The 16,886-nt window shown below is 47.6% G+C and overlaps 1 protein-coding gene across 2 annotated transcripts; it reads left to right on the top strand.

The window, feature by feature from the left end:
- Positions 1 to 3,367: 3,367 nt before the first annotated feature.
- On the top strand, positions 3,368 to 13,479 carry LOC125553193. 2 transcript variants are annotated; one of them, XM_048716989.1, is made up of 14 exons: positions 3,368 to 3,731; positions 4,898 to 5,040; positions 5,475 to 5,550; positions 9,863 to 10,477; positions 10,556 to 10,775; positions 10,868 to 11,062; positions 11,149 to 11,322; positions 11,408 to 11,559; positions 11,650 to 11,785; positions 11,876 to 12,040; positions 12,133 to 12,195; positions 12,291 to 12,403; positions 12,505 to 12,612; positions 12,850 to 13,479. In XM_048716989.1, the coding sequence occupies exons 6-12, from the start codon at positions 11,009 to 11,011 to the stop codon at positions 12,399 to 12,401; spliced, it is 855 nt and encodes a 284-aa protein (XP_048572946.1). In that variant the 5' UTR covers positions 3,368 to 3,731; positions 4,898 to 5,040; positions 5,475 to 5,550; positions 9,863 to 10,477; positions 10,556 to 10,775; positions 10,868 to 11,008; the 3' UTR covers positions 12,402 to 12,403; positions 12,505 to 12,612; positions 12,850 to 13,479. The 2 variants fall into 2 exon arrangements, with proteins under 2 accessions (XP_048572946.1, XP_048572945.1); XM_048716988.1 differs by having other exon boundaries at positions 11,408 to 11,785.
- Positions 13,480 to 16,886: the final 3,407 nt, after the last annotated feature.

Below are 16,886 nucleotides of genomic sequence, written 5' to 3'. Positions count from 1 at the left end.
TTTTTATTTTCGAAGTTGCGTGCAATTATTGATATTTTCTCCGGTAGTAATGTAAATATATTTAGGTAGTCGTGGTGAGCATTTTATTTCCCGGTATGGCGGGAAACGATTGGCGGGAAACGGGTGGCGGGAAAGAGCTGGCGTGAACATATGGCGGGAAACGGGTGGCGGGAAAGAGTTGGCGCGAACATATGGCGGGAAAGAGTTGTCTGTTGGCGGGAAAATATTACGGGCAAAGGGTTGCACGAAATACGTCATAGTTTATAAAAAAAATCCAGGAAGCGTTCGGAAAAAAATGGTGGCATGCACCAGTCGGCCCACAGCAGGCCAATTAGTCCCTGTCGGCCCGCAGCTGGCCAATTAGTCGCTCTCGGCCCACAGCATGCCAATTAGGCTCTGTCGGCCCACTACTGGCCGACTGGACCTGAACTGGTGGCCGACAGGCCAATCGGCCAGCAGCTAGCCGATAGGGTCTCAGTCGGCCTGCTGTGGGCCGACTAGGTCCACTCGGCCTGCTGCGGGTCGACGGTGTATTATTTTCGAAAATTATTTTTTGAGCGTAATATTTGTGCAAATTAATAAAAAAAATGTATTATTTTAAAAAAATTAGCTAAATGCGAGCACCAGAATTTGAACTCTGATGGGCTGGGGATAACACAGTCCCCCTAACTATCCAACCACAGAGGTCTCAGAAAAGGGTGAAGAGACTCTAAAAAAAAGGTGAAGAAAACGTGTCTAAAAAAAAGAGGTCTCATAAAGAGACCTCTTCCCGTAAGGCCGTAAGGGATTCTACTCAAACTTGGCAGATATACGTACGTAAGCCCCGGCTAAATATAAGGCCATCAACAACAAACTTATTGATAGATCCCATCCAAGAAGAAAGAGAATTACGGCGGGCCATGGAGCGCTACTTCTCCACCGACGTGTTGGCAGACATCCTGCGCCGGCTGCCGCCGAGCTCCCGGCGCCGGGCACGTCTCGTCTGCCGTCACTGGCGTGACGTCGTCAACAGCCGCACCACCGAGATGCAGAGCCGCGCCAGCCCCCTCATTTGGGACCCCAGCAGCGGCGTCACGTACATAATCGACGATCTGTCTTCGGCGGGGCGGCGGCGGGGAGCTGCAGGCCGCTGTGGAGGAACCCCGTGAAACGCCTCCACTACGGCTATAGTGCGGTGCAGCTGGTCGGCACGTGCAACGGCCTGCTCTGCCTCTGCGACAACGAGGAGCGCGCCGGCGGCGCCGTCACGGTCGTCAACCCGGCCACCGGCAAGGCCCTCGCTGTCCCGGCGCTGCCGTGCGCGGCACAGCTCGTCGGGCGCCACATCACGCAGATCAAGTGGAGCGAGGCCAAGGCATGGAGGCGTACGGCTTCGCGTACCACCCGACGACGGGGAAGTACAAGGTGGTGCATGTCCCGTGCAGCTACGAGCGGGTCTGCGAGTTCGACGCCGTCCACGTGCTCACGCTCGGGGAGGCCACGTGGCGGGAGGTGCCTGTGCATGCCGGTCCGGGCTGCCCCAAGTGCGACCTCGCCGCCGGTATCGTCAGCGTCGACGGCATGACTTACTGGCTCTGGGTCACGCTCAGCGGCACCCGCAAGGTCGCGGCGTTCGAACTGGAGGCTGAGCAAGTTGTCGCTCCCGCCGCTGCCCTCACTGCCGCCCGGACACATGCGCTACCACCTGACGGAGGTGCGCGGGAGGCTGGGCGTGGTCACCGCTGGCTCCATATCGGCCGTCGCGTGGGTTCTGGAGAAGGGACAGGGGTGGATCCACCGGTACGTCGTCGGGCAGCATGTCCCAGTGCCGCACTTCACGTTCGCTGGCGGGTGCGTCCTCACGGTGCGCAGGAGGTCGTCCTTCTATGCCCACTGGCCGAAAGATGCGCCGCCGACGGAATGGAGGCTGCGGCGCGACGACGGCCGCGGTGCGGTGCGCGTCGGCCACGGGGACCCGGGAATGTAGCTCGTTAATATGGGAGGCTACTCTTTTGATAAATAGCATAGATTAAAATCGCGGGAGAAACGATTTCGCGGCGGCCTCTTCCAGCAGCTATAGCGGCGGCCATAGCGGGCAATCGCAGCAAATAGCGAAGATTTTTTTTGTGGGAGAGATAATTTTTGAAGGATTTTGCTGATTTCTGAGCATTTAGAGGGATATGTCGAGGATTTCGCGGCAGCAAACATAGCGTAGCGACAAGGCTCCCGGACAGCTATAGCGCAGCTATCGCGGCAATTTTGCGGGCTATTTTAATCGGTGATAAATACCGGACGTTTGCCTACGTGAAGATAATGGATCTACTTTGATTAATTTGATCATGTCTAATTAGGGTTTTCTTTCTTGTTTGGCCGCTGCTTAATTTGCTATTGATTATTTTTCATTAAAAGCTGCAAGTGCATCACTATTCACTAGCCCATGTGCAGTAACCACAACCCAATTCCTGTTATTAAAGGCCTGTGCTAGGCGCCGGTGCGCCGGCCTAAATTGAGCCGGTCTCCACGTGGCCGCACGATTTGCCTATTAACAGCCGTTCGATTAGAGCGTCATCTTTGTCACTGTCCACCTCTCGCACGCAAAGAAACAAAGAAAAAAGAAAAATTCAACAAAAGCTCCATGCGTCGCTTGACACATCTCGCCTGAGGAAAAAAAGTCCACCTCATTCAGCGTCGGTAACGCCCCCTACTACTGGAAACAAGAAGTTTACCATTAGTCAGCTCTTTGCCGTCTGCCAACGGATGGCAAAAAACGTCTTTGCCATCTGCTTACAAAACACACACGGCAAAGAACTGACAGACAGCAAAGAACCTGGTTGCCATTGGCCAGTTCTCTGCCATCTGCCAGCTGATGGCAAAGAATCTTTGCCGTCCGCTGGCGGACGGCAAATAGATGGGTGGGGTCCAGTACTGCAACGGCCTATCAACCCACCTCTTTGCCGTCTGCAAGCAGATGGCAAAAAATCTTTTCCGTCTGCTCGCAGATGGCAAAGAAGTGGGTGGGGCCCAGTGGATGACGGTGCTGTAACGGCCCACTAGCCCCACCCCTTTGCCAGTTGCCAGCAGACGGTAGAGATTCTTTGCCATCTGCTGGCTGATGGCAAAGAGGTGGGGCTTTGCCATCCGCTGGCTGATGGCAAAGATGTGGGCCTTTACCATTCGCTGGCTGATGGCAAAGAGGTGGGACTATCTCCTCTCCCAGCCCGGCCCACCCCTCTCTCTCTCCCAGCCCAGCCCCACCCCTCTCTCTCCCCCCACCTCACCCACCATCGCACCCGCGCGCCCCAATCCCGCGTTTCCAACGCCGCCCAGCATCGCCCCTCCCCGCCACCGCCCAGCACCGCCGCCGCCCCGCCCCTCCCCGCCACCGCAGCCTGCCCCTCCCTGCCACCGCAACCCGCCCCTGCGCCTGCCCCTCCACCGTTCCAGGCCGCGGCGCCGCCCCCTCCCTGCGGCCCTCCTGGCCACCGCAGCGTGCCCCGCGGCCCTCCCTGCCATCGCGGCGTGCCCCGCGGCCCTCCCCGCCACCGCAGCCCGCCCCTCCACCCAGCCAGGCCGTGGCGCCGCCCCCTCCCCGTGGCCCTCCCTGCCACCGCGGCGTGCCCCGCGTCCCTCCCCGCCACCGCAGTGCGCCCTTGCGCCATCCACGACCCGCCCCGCGCCGACCTTCCTCAACCACCGCCGGAGCCAGGAAGTTACAGTGTAAATATAGGGGCAGTTTACACTATAATTCCTGGGTTAGTTCACTGTAAACCCTGGATCATCAACATTCTTGCAGTGTAGATGTTCATTTTTAGAGTGTAATTTAGACTGTATATTCTAGGCGATTTCCACTATATTTTTTGTGCAGTTACCCTGTAATTCATAGGTATTTTACAGTGTAAGCTGACAAGTTTTGGCAAGTTTAAATCTCTAGTACTTTTCAGTGTCAATTCTTGTGTTAATGTGGACTATAATTTCTAGGGGATTTACACTGTAAGTCTTGGACTATTGCAATGTAATTGTTAGGCAGTTGTAGTGTAAGTTGGCAAGTTCTGCTAGTGTAAATCTTGGACTGTAATTTGTAGGTGTTCTAGGACTCTTTTGCACTATAATTCTTGATAATTTTCAGTGTCATTTACTTTGTCAACACAATGTTTAGGCTCTGATTTTTTTTCTTTCTACTCTTTGCAGCCTTGTTTTTGTATTATACTTCAGAAATGAGTTCCTGTCATTTTTCTGAATGTTTCAATGCTATTAGGTGCACACATTCTTTTGTATTTTTCTGCATGCTTTCACTAATATTGAGTCTGCAGTGTAATTTTCAGCTACCTCAGGATTATAGTGTAGGTTCTATGATTTTTTGCCACTGTATTTCTTCATTCTAGACTTCAAAGTTTCTGTAATTTCCAGAGTATCCTGTTTGTTTCTAATTTAATATACTAATATTTCCCTAGATTTTATTACTATATAGTAAGTAGAAGTGTTTCTGACCTGGTGATCTTCCTAGGATTTCCCCCAATGTTTGGCTGTTTGGTGGGTCGCAAGCTGATGGGCAATTGTTTGCCATGGTCCAGGGTATTTGTGGTTCAGGTTTAGTTGGAACCGGGTGACAGTCTAGCCCGACCCATTTTTTAGAAATAGAAAGCATACAGTCGCCGGGGTGTGGTTTTTTGGACATACAAGTGTCCTCTGTTTATTTGACAGGAAATGTGAATGTTACCAAATTGAAAAACAATCAAGTGCTAAATAGACACTCCCTAATTTTGAGAGGATTTTTAACCTAGTTTTTTTTTCTGTTTAGTGCTGGTTTGGCTTGCCTTAGCTTTTATATTTGAACAATCCGGTTCACAAATAGATACCAACCTAGACACGAGCTGGATAAACCCTATCTGATTTAGCTTTCTCCACTTGAGATTTGCAGGGGAGGTTGCATTGCCTGGAGGAAAGGCAGAGGAGGGTGATGCTGATGATGCAGCAACAACACTAAGGGAGGCAAAGGAGGAGATTGGGCTTGATTCAGCCTTGGTCACTGTCGTTTCCTCGCTTGAGCACTTCTTGCCCAAGGTAAGATGTCTATGAGTTCTCGCTTATACCCCTACTGAAAAAATCACATTGTACAGCGGACAGACTATTTAAGTGCACACTGAAAGGCATTTTAGTTTTTCTTCTTCTTAGACTTCGAGAAAACACATGCATGCAGCCAAGATTTAGGATATGCTTATAGATGTTTTGAGGATCATGTAGCAGGCTTTTCTTTACAGTCCACTTTTGCCGGATAGAATTTATCTTTGTCCCTTTGACACCACAACACCCAGAGACGACACCCCCGACCCCTGACACCTCTTCGGCTTCCTGTTGACTGAAAAGGTGCTTTTCGGCCTTCCAGAGGCCGACGAGGTCATATATTTATGAATTATGAGTTAGGTCATATATTTTCCGATTTTGTTATGAAAAACATCATATATATTTGTGTTGAACGGGTGGATTTAAATGTGCAGTTGTTTCGTCGCTGCGAGGGTCTGGTGTTCGACGACCTCCCCGTGCGTTCAACGAGCTCCGCCCCGACGTTCGTGGGTGAGCAAAAATGACATATCCTCCTCCCCCAATCATTGCTATGTTCCGGTCTTCGTGCCGATGAAACATGCTAGCCGTAGGTAGATTGAATCATCAGTATGCGTGACCACTATGCGTCTCCCGTTCGAAAGTGTTACATCTATAAATATGCATGCATTTGCATATTTATAACCGTGATTCTTTGGAATTGTCCAACGTTAACCATGGACAACCCGAGTATGTGTAGATTGGGTTCGTTTTCCCATATGCTCTGCTCCGGATCTGATGCAGAATTTCGTCAGTGCCTCCCTGTTGTACACATCCTCTCTGCTTATTGCCGAGACATGTATCAGGAGAACAGTGGGGAGGTGCTGTCGAAATTTTGCGTCGGATCTGAAGTAGAGCATGGGAAAATGAACCCAATCTACACATACTCGGGTGGGATTAGGACCTATCTTTACCTATTAGCGTCTAGGTTGCACGAACATAATAAAACTGACAAACTCTATTAACTGATGAATATGGTTTGCTGAATTATGTATATATTTCTTGTGTGTCTAGTAGCTAGGCAAGATGAGTGATCGTGTGTGGATGTACACCAGCACACTAGTCAGAAAGACATGACCCATGAATGGATAACAAAAACCAAGGGGTTTGTGAGAGTCGTATTTGCAAATGGACAGAGAAAAACCTGGTGTCCCTGTGTCTGAGTGCGACAACTACCATAAGAGGTCAGAGTTTGAAATGATCAAACACCTGCAGAAGTGGGGTTTTACGCCTAATTATACGGTCTGGACATTTCATGGTGAGTCTGCCCAACGTGCCAGAGCTGAGGAGGGCCGTCATCGCACCGACGAGCATGGTACCAGGATGGAAGACATGGTGGAAGACTTTGATGATGCTCGGGATTCGGATGATGAGATGGACGAATCTGCAAAGGCCTTCAATGATATGTTGGAGTCTTCAAAACACCCTCTCCACGAGCACAGTGAGCTTTGTCAGCTAGATGCCATCGCACAAGTAATGGCTCTAAAGGCTCAATTCAACTTGGGCAGAGAATGCTACGACGCGATGATGACACTATTTGGACGCTTTCTACCGAAAGGCCATGTAATGCCTGCAAACCTGTACCAGTCGGACAAAATCCTCCGTGTACTTAAGATGCCCTATGAGAAGATAGATGCCTGTGAGAAAGGATGTGCCTTATTTAGGCTTGAGTATGCGGACTTAAAGTATTGTACCGTTTGCCAGTCTTCTAGGTACGTTGTGGTAGACAACAGTATGGGTGAGAAGAGTCAGACAAAAATCCCAGTTAATGTTCTTCGGTATATGCCAATCATACCAAGACTTCAACGTCTTTTCATGGTCGAAGAGACGGCCAGACAGATGACATGGCACAAATTGGGCCAAAGAACCGAACTAGATGCAGATGGGGAGCCGATGTTGGTACACACATAAGACGGTTTTGCGTGGAAGCGCTTCGATGCATTACATCATGCTAAAGCGGCAGATCCAAGGCATCATAGAATCTCCATAAGCACGGATGGGTTCAACGTGTTTGGTATGATGGCAGCCCAATACAGTTGTTGGCCTGTATTTGTCATTCCACTCAATCTCCCTCCTGGACAGATTATGCAAACAAAGAACATTTTCCTGGCGTTGATAATTCCAGGGCCCAACTATCCGGGGAAGAGTATGAATGTGTACATGTAGCCACTTAAGGATGAATTGCAAGAAGCTTGGGATAATGGGATCAAGACATACGACGCCGCTACAAAAGAAACTTCCTAATGCGTGTGTGGTACATGTACTCGATGCATGACTTGCCGGCATATGCGCTATTCGTTGGTTGGTGTGTGCATGGTAGGTTCCCGTGCCCCACATGCAAGGCAGCTCTTGAGTTTCGTCGGCTGCAGGCGGGTGGCAAGTTTTCTTACTTTGACATGCATAGACAGTCCCTGGATCCTCGCCATAAGTCCAGAAAAGACAAGAAGAACTTCATCAAAGGTAGAGTTGTCAAAAACTCTGCACCACCTGCGTTGACAGGCCAATAGACCCTGGATTAGTTAATCGCTCTCGAGCCGGATCCAGAGCGTCCAGGGTATTTCTGGGTATAATTCGGAACACGCTTGGACTCACAAGGCATGTTTGTGGGATTTGCCTTACTTCAAAGACCTGCTTTGCCCACACAACATCGATGTGATGAACGCTGAAAAGAATGTTAGCGAGGCCCTCTTTGGTACATTGTTCGGCATAGAGGGGAAAACAAAGGATAATCTTAAGGCTAGAGTCGATCAGGAGGCTCTATGTGATACACCGCTACAAAACATTGACAACCAAAAGGAAAGAAGAACTGGGCGAAGCCAAAGGCATGATTCAATCTTGGAAGGCCAAATATGAGGGAAATTATCCTGTGGGTGAAAAAGGAGTTGATGTTCCCCGATGGGTATGTAGCGAATCTAAAGAGGGGAGCGAGCCTTGAAAAATTGAAAATATTTGGTCTTAAGAGTCATGCTTGTCACATATGGCTTGAGCGGGTAATGTCGATGATGTCGCGTGGCTTTATCCCTGAGAATGAATGGCTAGTACCGGCAAGGCTGAGCTATTTCTTCCATGTTCTTTGTGCGAAAGAACTATCGCCTGGCTTGCTAGAAGAACTGGAAGAGTTGGCGCCGGAGTTGACCTGCAAGTTAGAGAAGATCTTTCCACCGGGCTTCTTTAATCCAATGAAGCATTTGATTTTGCATCTCCCGACCGAGGCACGATTGGGGGGCCCCGTATAGAATCGTTGGTGCTATGCAACTGAGAGGATGCAGAAGACACTTCGAGCAAAATGTAAAAATAAACGTCGAATTGAAGCATCGATGGATGAGGCATTCATTACTGAGGAGGCGGCAAACTTCGTGACAGCACACTAGGAAGCCAAAAATCGTCATTTGTATAATCCGAAGCCTCGGTACAATGCTGGCGACCCTAAAAAGGGTGGATCCAACCTCAGCCTATTCAAAGGGAAGCTCGCACCAGCCGGTGCTTATACTCCCTTATTGTTGGATGCCGATGAATGGTGGACCATTACGTTGTATATCTTGAACAATCTAATAGAAGTGCGGCCGTACATCGAGTAAGTTCTCGGTACATTGTTTCGCAACCTCTAATTCCTTTGAACTACTCTTATTCCCAGATATTTGATACAGTCGATACATCGCCAAATTCTCGTATGGAGCGGTGATCCAAAAGGATTCTATCAAAGAGTATGAGCTTCTGGCAATGCATGGATGCGGCTATCCCGGTTTCATCTCTTGGTTCAAACAAACGGTAATTTCCATTATACCATTTCATTTCTTTGTTTATTTTACGGCTAATGCAACAATCATTTTGTATTAAAATTGTAGGCTAGTTCAAAGTCTATGGACGCCGAACTGAGACAAGTCGCTAAGGATTTTGACTATAAGGTCCGTTCATTTGACAAATACGACATCAACGGGTATCTCTTTCGTACCTATGGTAAACAGCTATCTATGGCCGACCGAAAGTCTACAAATTGTTGTGTCTCTGCTATCGGCGAAGGAGATACCGAGTATTATGGAAGAGTTGAAGCAATGTATGAACTTCTATTCTATGGTGCAAACCCACCGAACGTCGTAGTCTTCCAATGTTTTTGGTTCCAGCCGAAGGAGACTAGAAGGACTCATGAACATCTAGGGCTAGTCGAAATCAAACAAAGAACCCATTTGGATGTTCCCGATTTCTATATTATGGCTCAACAGGCAACCCAAGTTTTCTATCTACCGTGGGCCTGCCAAAGTGATCCAAATCTCAATGGTTGGGATGTCGTTTATGAAGTGCCGCCACATGTTATACCACCTCCCCCAATGAAGAGGATTATGAACCTCACATTAACCCAGACACATATGAAGGAGAGTTCTTCCAAGAAACACGTCTTTCCAAAAAATGTTTCAAGAACCACTCTGCTTCACCCCAGAACATTGAAGTAGACAGCGACAGTGAATTCGAGCATGAGCCGGAACAAGAAGAGGTTACTACTGCGGATGACCTGTCAATGCTTGACCGATTACGTAAAGGAGGCCTTCCACATGTTGATGCATTTATTGATGATGATGAGCACGTCATTACTAATAGTGCTGATGATGATGCATTTATTGACCCCGAAGCATATATAGACGATGAAGATTAATATTATAGTTCATGTTAGGTATTCCATTTTTTATGTTCATGATGATGATACACTTAAATTATATACATATTATTATTATTCATGTCAGGTATTCTTTTTTTATACTGTACTAATTTCGTTTACTCTTTGTCATTGCAGGTGTTGACAGATGGTGGGCACGGGTCGAGAGCGCTCCGAGGCTCCTTCCTCGGCACGTGGGGGGGGGGGGGGGGTTCCATTCCCCCCCAGACCCTCCGGAGAGCGCTAGATCTCACTATGCAGACACCACCGGTGGTCGCTTCTTCTTAGGCTGGGAGAGGTCGGGGTGGGGAAGAAGAAGGAGTAGGCTAGTAGAGGTGGACGTGGAGGCGGGAGAGGTAGGAAGGCTGCTACTACGCCTTCCTCACCGCCACCCCCAGCTGATTCACCTGACCACATGACTGCTCCGTCTGAGATGGAGCCGCCTAAGGTGGACCCATCTCGGACCCCGGTCCACGAGCCTCGGGCCGACGAGCCTTTGCCCCACGAGACTCCGGTCCCAGAGGCTCCGTCCCACGAGACTCTGGATCAGGCTACGTCGCAGCCGGACCGATTGGGGGACTGGCCGGAGTAGAGTGGCCATGCTGATGGTGGGGAGCGTGGCTATAGTTCTAATAGCTATAGTGAGAGCGAGCGGGTTGAGGGGGGCAATGTCTACCAGCGTGGTGGTACAAAGCTCCCGACCACCCCGGCGACCCCTGACCAGAGGTGGTTGATTATGCCTGATGGGCAGAAGTAAGTGCAGTTACTTTTTTAACCTTTTGCCTTCACATTTCTTCGAATATCTAATGCGTTAGCCTTGTCATACTGCAGGTCTTGGAAACACGGTCATGGTGTCCGCAGGCCCAACACAGTCTTTGGTGTGATTTGTCGCCAGAGCTTCCCGGGGTGGGTCACATTGCCCGGTGAGGGCCAGGTTTCAGAGCTAGGAATCACCTGGGAGCACTACTTGGCTGCCCCGGCCCCGCTGGGGGAGAGGATCGGCGGTGTTGAGTGCCACACGGTGGCCGACGTTGTGATCTAGACATTTTGGGTAAATTTTCCTCTCTCGTCTACGTTGTGTTTTGTTATTTGATTAGCAACCCTAGTGATTGTACTAATCCGCGTTTTCTTGTTTGATTGCAGACCTTCTACAGGTGTGCTGCGGGACAGGAGGAGGCCGCGGCTCGGGTTATCGACGTCGAGTGCAGGCGCCTACTTCAAAACTGGCGGAACGGGGCTCGGACGCAGGCTATTCGAGACTACTTGCCCTCGACTGGTATTAGGATGTCCAAGTCGAAGTGCCACACAAAGTATCTGAGTAAGGAGAAGTACATGAAGGTAATTACCTATTCTTAAGGCCTCATACTTAGTTTCCTTTATTTGATTCGTAGGTGCAGCACTCAAATTTCTCTTACTTAACTTAGGTGCACCCGAGATGGTGTGCGGATAGGCTGGATTGTTGGGAGGCGTTGGTGGATGAGTGGTGCTCTCCCCAATGGCTATCCACCAACAATAAAGCAAAGGATCGGCGTGACAAAATGAGCGGTGTGCCACACCATCAAGGAAGCGTCAACCTATATCAGTACGGGGATAACTGGGTATGTGGTTTGCTTCATGATTCATGCAAATTCATTCTTCATGCTAGCTTGAGCCCTTAACTAATAGTTTGTTCCTCTCTTTTAGGCGCGACACAACAAGACGGATGTGCCAGAGCTGTTTGACCTCTATGCCATGGCCCATAGTGCCCCGTATAAGAAGGCCAAGGCATTCTCTGAGTCTGATCTCGATGATCCAAAGAACTTCACCAACCGCGCGTCCCACAACAAGCTCGTGAGGTACAGAGACGAGGGGAAGGCGAGGAAAGGGCCGAACTTTAACCCGAGCCAGCCTATTGATCCAGAGCTGGTGATGATATCTTGTGGCAGGAGGCACCATGGCTTGTTAGCCATTGGGGATGGACTGATACGTTGTACTAGAACTCTCTCGCAGATCAAGAGGCGCCAGTCGAGCTCCGATCATGAGATAAGGCCTCGTCCACGGCCAATGGATCTCGAAATCAAGGTTAGTTATACAGAATCAGATACCTTTCCTCCATTACATTATGTGTGCAGCCGTCGATGATTACAATGCTAAAGAGGAGTGGTGTTGCAGGCTACTATTGAGGTAGAGAGAGCAAATACCCAGGAGCTTCTGGCAGAGGAAAGGAGGCAGGCAGCGGAGAGGGAGAGGGAGATTGAGGAGAGGATGGCTAGGCTTTTGGAGGAGGAGAGGAACCGAAACGACTTGGCTAACCAGGCCATATACGAGCTCTTCGCGGTAAGTTTCTTCTGCATATTAGCTAAATCATGCACGTAATGTTCCTTTCATTAGTAACTAATATGACTGACTCGTCAAAACCAAATGTGCAGTCCATGTGCGAGAAGAACGGTCAGAACCCTCCGCCGATGTCAGTCATTGCTCCGGCGGGCACAGTGAGTTTCATTTGAATGGACATTATTTATTAGTCTTCACATTTGAGTTGCATCATGCTAACGAGACATTTCAAATGATCTTTAATTTGGTGCAGCATAACTCCCGACAAGCATCGACGTCTGCCACTAGCGCGAGCAAGAACCCCGATCCTCCTCCGTCCGCCACTACCGCGAGCAAGAACCCCGATCCTTCACCTACGGGTTGACGGTAAGTTTCCCCTGGTGCTTTGCTTAACAAATGCATAATTAGCTTAAGACTTAGACTGATTGGATCCACTGAGGTTAGTGATTCTGTTTTCATGACCACAGACCTGGGAATCTACGATATTAATGTCAAGTTGCAGCGATGGAAGAAGATATGGAAGAGAGGGAAATTCCATGCTTTGATTCCATACATGAGTTTCTACAATCCACAAGGTATAGTTGTATTTATACCCTTTGTTGGGATTTGGGGACAACTGTTAAGTAATACTCCATATAAGTTAGTGGAAGAAACAAACCAATGAATCTCTAATCAGATATAAAGTTACATTCCAAATGTTCCCATCTGAACTTTGGCTGCTATGCAATTACAGCTATATTACTTAATTGGCAATTTATATAGTATGATGTCACCCCCTTTTTTTAATCGCACCGACGAATCTATGTTTGTAGAAAGGGTGATGCAGTGCCTAGTGACGCGCACATTCATAAGGTATGGCTCAGTATGCTTAAGGGCGGGAGCCCACTCTCATCAAGAAAGAGGACAAGCTTGGAGGTGACAGGGGTCTTGTGATGAATTATGTCACTATTTAGTAGCCCTTTTGGTGCAGTAGTGCTTGCTTGATTTCTCATATTGTTCTTGGCTTTTGTCATTAAGCTTGTTGTTTCCCCATGTCGTTGGTGTGCGTAAGTGGCTGAATGGATTATGATATAATGAACCTTCAGTTCTTGGAGCTGCATTAGAAACCGTGTGCGTCATTGTTTAATTTTCTTGACAATGCATCTGCAGGCAGTAGCTTAGCCTTGCCATTTGACAGTTTGCTCTCCCAAACCTAAATTCATCCCTCAAGAGTGAATAACGATGACATGTCTAGAGCTAGTGGTTTGTCTCTCCCTAAAGAAATAGAGATGGTGATGGTTGCATGCTGTCTCACTGATATGCCTTAATTAATTTAGTGAATTTAGTTAGTGTTTTCTTAGCAAAGCAATGATACTGGTGAGTACAATATGTAAACTGTATCTTTAGCTACATGTTTAGGTAACTACATATATGGTGTTGTATTGCTGCCTGAAGATCTTGTTAGCTTTTATTTCTCTTCAATAGCTCCACAAAAGTGCACAAATATCTTGAGTAGTTCATTATCTATTGCATGTAAATTTTTAGCCTGCAGTGCACATAACAAGTAGTGCACTGCAATGTCCATGTGAGACGAAGATGTTCATATGTTTAGTCAGAGTAATCACTGCAAATGCTTTGTTTTTCATGGATTTTCCTTAGATAGGATCCTTTACTCAAAATCATGGACACACGTTTCTCTACATTTTTCTTTACCTATATATGAGAAAGAGGTATGGCTCTGTTCCAAATATCTGGTGGATAGTTAATCTTGTTCTTCCTTCATGGAACAGATAAATTGCCTTTCAAGTTGCCTCTTTATTTGCATTCACCTATCTCCCATATTTGGATCTATATTAGTGCATTCAACCGGCTTTAGTAAGATATATGATGTTAATTATGGCATAGAGCTGCTACACACCATAGTCACTTCCATCTTTTTTTGCATGTTTATGAACCTGGATAGCCAAAGAAACATTATGTCACCAGCTCAAGAAACGGGTGGATAAATATACAGAAATAGAATGTCAAACGACAAAAAAAAATCAAGATTGGTTCACGCTGAAACTGTACCAAATGAGGGTGAAATTTTGCCATTCAACGTCAACCATGGATCTTGCAAAAGAAAAAAAATCAATTATGAAGCTATGTGTTTTTATGTATGAGAAATCAAAAGGTACAAGCTAAAAAAGGAATACTTCATGATATCCATGAAACGAAAATAACACATTTGTGTAGACATGATTTCAAATTCTATTGCTTAATGATTTGCATCTAGTTCTATATGGAATGCATGAACTCCATAATGTTTATTTTAGTGAATATTCTGTTTTAGTAATGGAACAACAGTGCTACAAGTCGGAATCCCTGCTCCGGACTGGACTTGGTTGATTCATTGTGGAGACTAATTGTTCTACTGTGCATGCATATTTGTGTGGGCAATAGGTTTTCACTGGTTCATTTGAAGCGAGAAACACTCCTGAGTTATTAACTTGTTCCTTAGTTTTAAACTTCTAAAGAAAAGGAGAGGGGCGAACAAAGTGCACATGAGATTGCCAAGTTTTGCTCTGGTGTTCAATCTGATGCTATGTTAGTGGGTTCTGTTCCTCAATGTGTGGTGTCTTGTGTAACAGATGATTGCTATTCTCTTTCTAGTTAATATATGGGTTGTTTTACTAAAAGTACATACTAAAAAAGAAATACTTCCATGCTCTCCATGAAAAACGAATGACATATATTTAAAATTCTCCAAATTCTATGGCGCTTCAAGATTGGTGACATATATTTCTATATGGAATTATATAAACACCATTTTTTGAAAGAACAATATTTTGTTTTAGCAATACCCCTGCCCTCTTCCCCTATGGCCATGTTCCGATGCCCGCATGATATTAACTTGGCCCCTAGGCTGTTGTCTTTTCTACAAGAGAAAAGAACATGATTAATGAATCTAGATGCACCTAGAGACAAAATTGACCTTGGGGTTGCATATACCATTTTTTGGTGGAGAGCTATCAAGTTGAGGCTCCCCTGGACATGTGACGGACCTTTCATCTGTAGCCGCTTCTTTTCCGTTTCACAATGGGCCTTGCCTGCCAGCACTAATAGAAAAAAGGGCATTATCAGCGGCCCCCCGGAGATGGTTGTGTCCCCATGTTCCAAATCCGTCTGTAATATTCCATCGAAGGTGGTTATTTCTGTGGTCGAGGAGGTTGAAATTTGAAATCGCCTATAGTAAACATCAGAGGCGGTTGTGATTTTGAAACCGTCTATATTTTAGAAAAAATGGCGGCAGTTTTTGAAATGAAACCGCCTGGAGTACTTCCACCACTTATAACATATGCCCCCCACAGCTCACGTTCTCCACTCCTACTCGAAGAAACGAATCTTCCGTCCCAACATCTTCCGCATCCACATCTAGATAGGGTAATGGGGGTAAGTGTGCCAGTGCTACCACTAGCTTCGCGAGCATGCCACATGGACAACCACTTGGAGGAGTCATTCCTGCCGATGCTGCCTGACCTGTCGCCGCATTAGCTGTGTCAACATCTAGGCAAGGCAGGGGGTAACTGTGTCGGCTCCACCGGTGCCCCAGCCGGCAAGCCTTGAGGATGACCACTGGAAGGAGTCCTTACCGAGGCCGCTGGGAGTAAGTGTGCTGGAACCACTGCCTCTGCTGGTTTTGATGTTTCACGTCTTGCATTTCCGCAGCTTCGGCAGGAGATTTTGGTTGTAAAAATGAATATCATTAGCTGTTCATCTATTGTTTCGACAAAAAAAAAATCCTGATCAAGTCCTCCTGATATGTTTGGATGTTAGATGGACACATATCTCTGTCTACCTTTAGTGTTAGTGTATTACGGAGACCCCAAAACAAATTACGCACTAGCCCGATTCAACAAACCTTTTTGTAATCTCTTTCACATTTAGCGACACATTACAAGAAGACTCCTTTGACGTTGCAAAAAGAGGCATAGCTCTGCTCAGACTTCCTGACGGGCATGGCGTGCCACCACGCTTCCGCCTGTTAGTTAGGATACTGAACTCCCTAGATTTGGAACCTCCCGATGCGTCAGGGGTTGTGGGGTACTGGGTTGCTTGGGCCCATCTGTAAGGGTGTTAAATTCGATAATATATTTAAAGTCCACAGACATTAAGTTTTTGACCTTTGAAATATAAGAACAATTGAAAGAAATCATGGTTTTTAAATTTGCAAAAAAAATTAAATCAAATATTTTTTTTAACATTTAACATTATATATTTAATGCCCTACTTGCCTCCGGTGATCACCGCACATGCCCACGTGCACCCCTGTCTACCTCCCGCCACACTTTGATTCATTCGCCAGCCACTACCATCGCTGGAATTGACACATCAAGCTGAGAGCTCATCGACGTGAAGCCGGAATGGGTCTATGCATCCACCCTGAGTGCTCGCTACACCTTCGACCTCTAATTCGGGCCGCCACCGCTTCCTTGAGCTCCATGTAGCAGCGACTTACCGCCAAAGGCCCGAGGCATGCGGTAGCGGCCATGGGCACTTGGGCAACGAAAATCCCAAATTCAGATAGGCGGGAGAAGAGGTGGCTTGACATGTTCGCCGCCGCGGAGGAGGTGGCACACGCGTACGACATGTTTGAGCTCTGCTACTTCAAGAGCCCGACAAAGCATATTTCCTCGCCGACACCCCCATAGAAGCTTGAGACTGAGCGCGCCGATTCGGCCTACATGGCCAAGCTCATCGCAAAGAACCCGCAGTTCATCGCCGTGAACTAAACGTGGTTCGAATCAAAGGAGAATGATCAGATGTTCGACGAGCTCTTGGCCAAGCCCTCCGAGGAGGCCGAGCCCTCACCGAGGTTATGGTGGCAGAG

Source organism: Triticum urartu, chromosome 4, assembly GCF_003073215.2.
Source record: "Triticum urartu cultivar G1812 chromosome 4, Tu2.1, whole genome shotgun sequence".
Lineage (NCBI taxonomy): Eukaryota > Viridiplantae > Streptophyta > Magnoliopsida > Poales > Poaceae > Triticum > Triticum urartu.
The sequence above is the reverse complement of the archived record's forward strand: the minus strand, read 5'-3'. Positions and strand labels throughout refer to the sequence as shown.

Coding starts and splice junctions, on each gene's coding strand:
- LOC125553193 (XM_048716988.1), top strand. CDS start 11,009: ATGTCCAAGTCGAAGTGCCACACAAAGTATCTGAGTAAGGAGAAGTAC. Junction 12,041..12,132: donor CCATATACGAGCTCTTCGCG/GTAAGTTTCTTC, acceptor CCAAATGTGCAG/TCCATGTGCGAGAAGAACGG. Junction 12,196..12,290: donor TCATTGCTCCGGCGGGCACA/GTGAGTTTCATT, acceptor AATTTGGTGCAG/CATAACTCCCGACAAGCATC.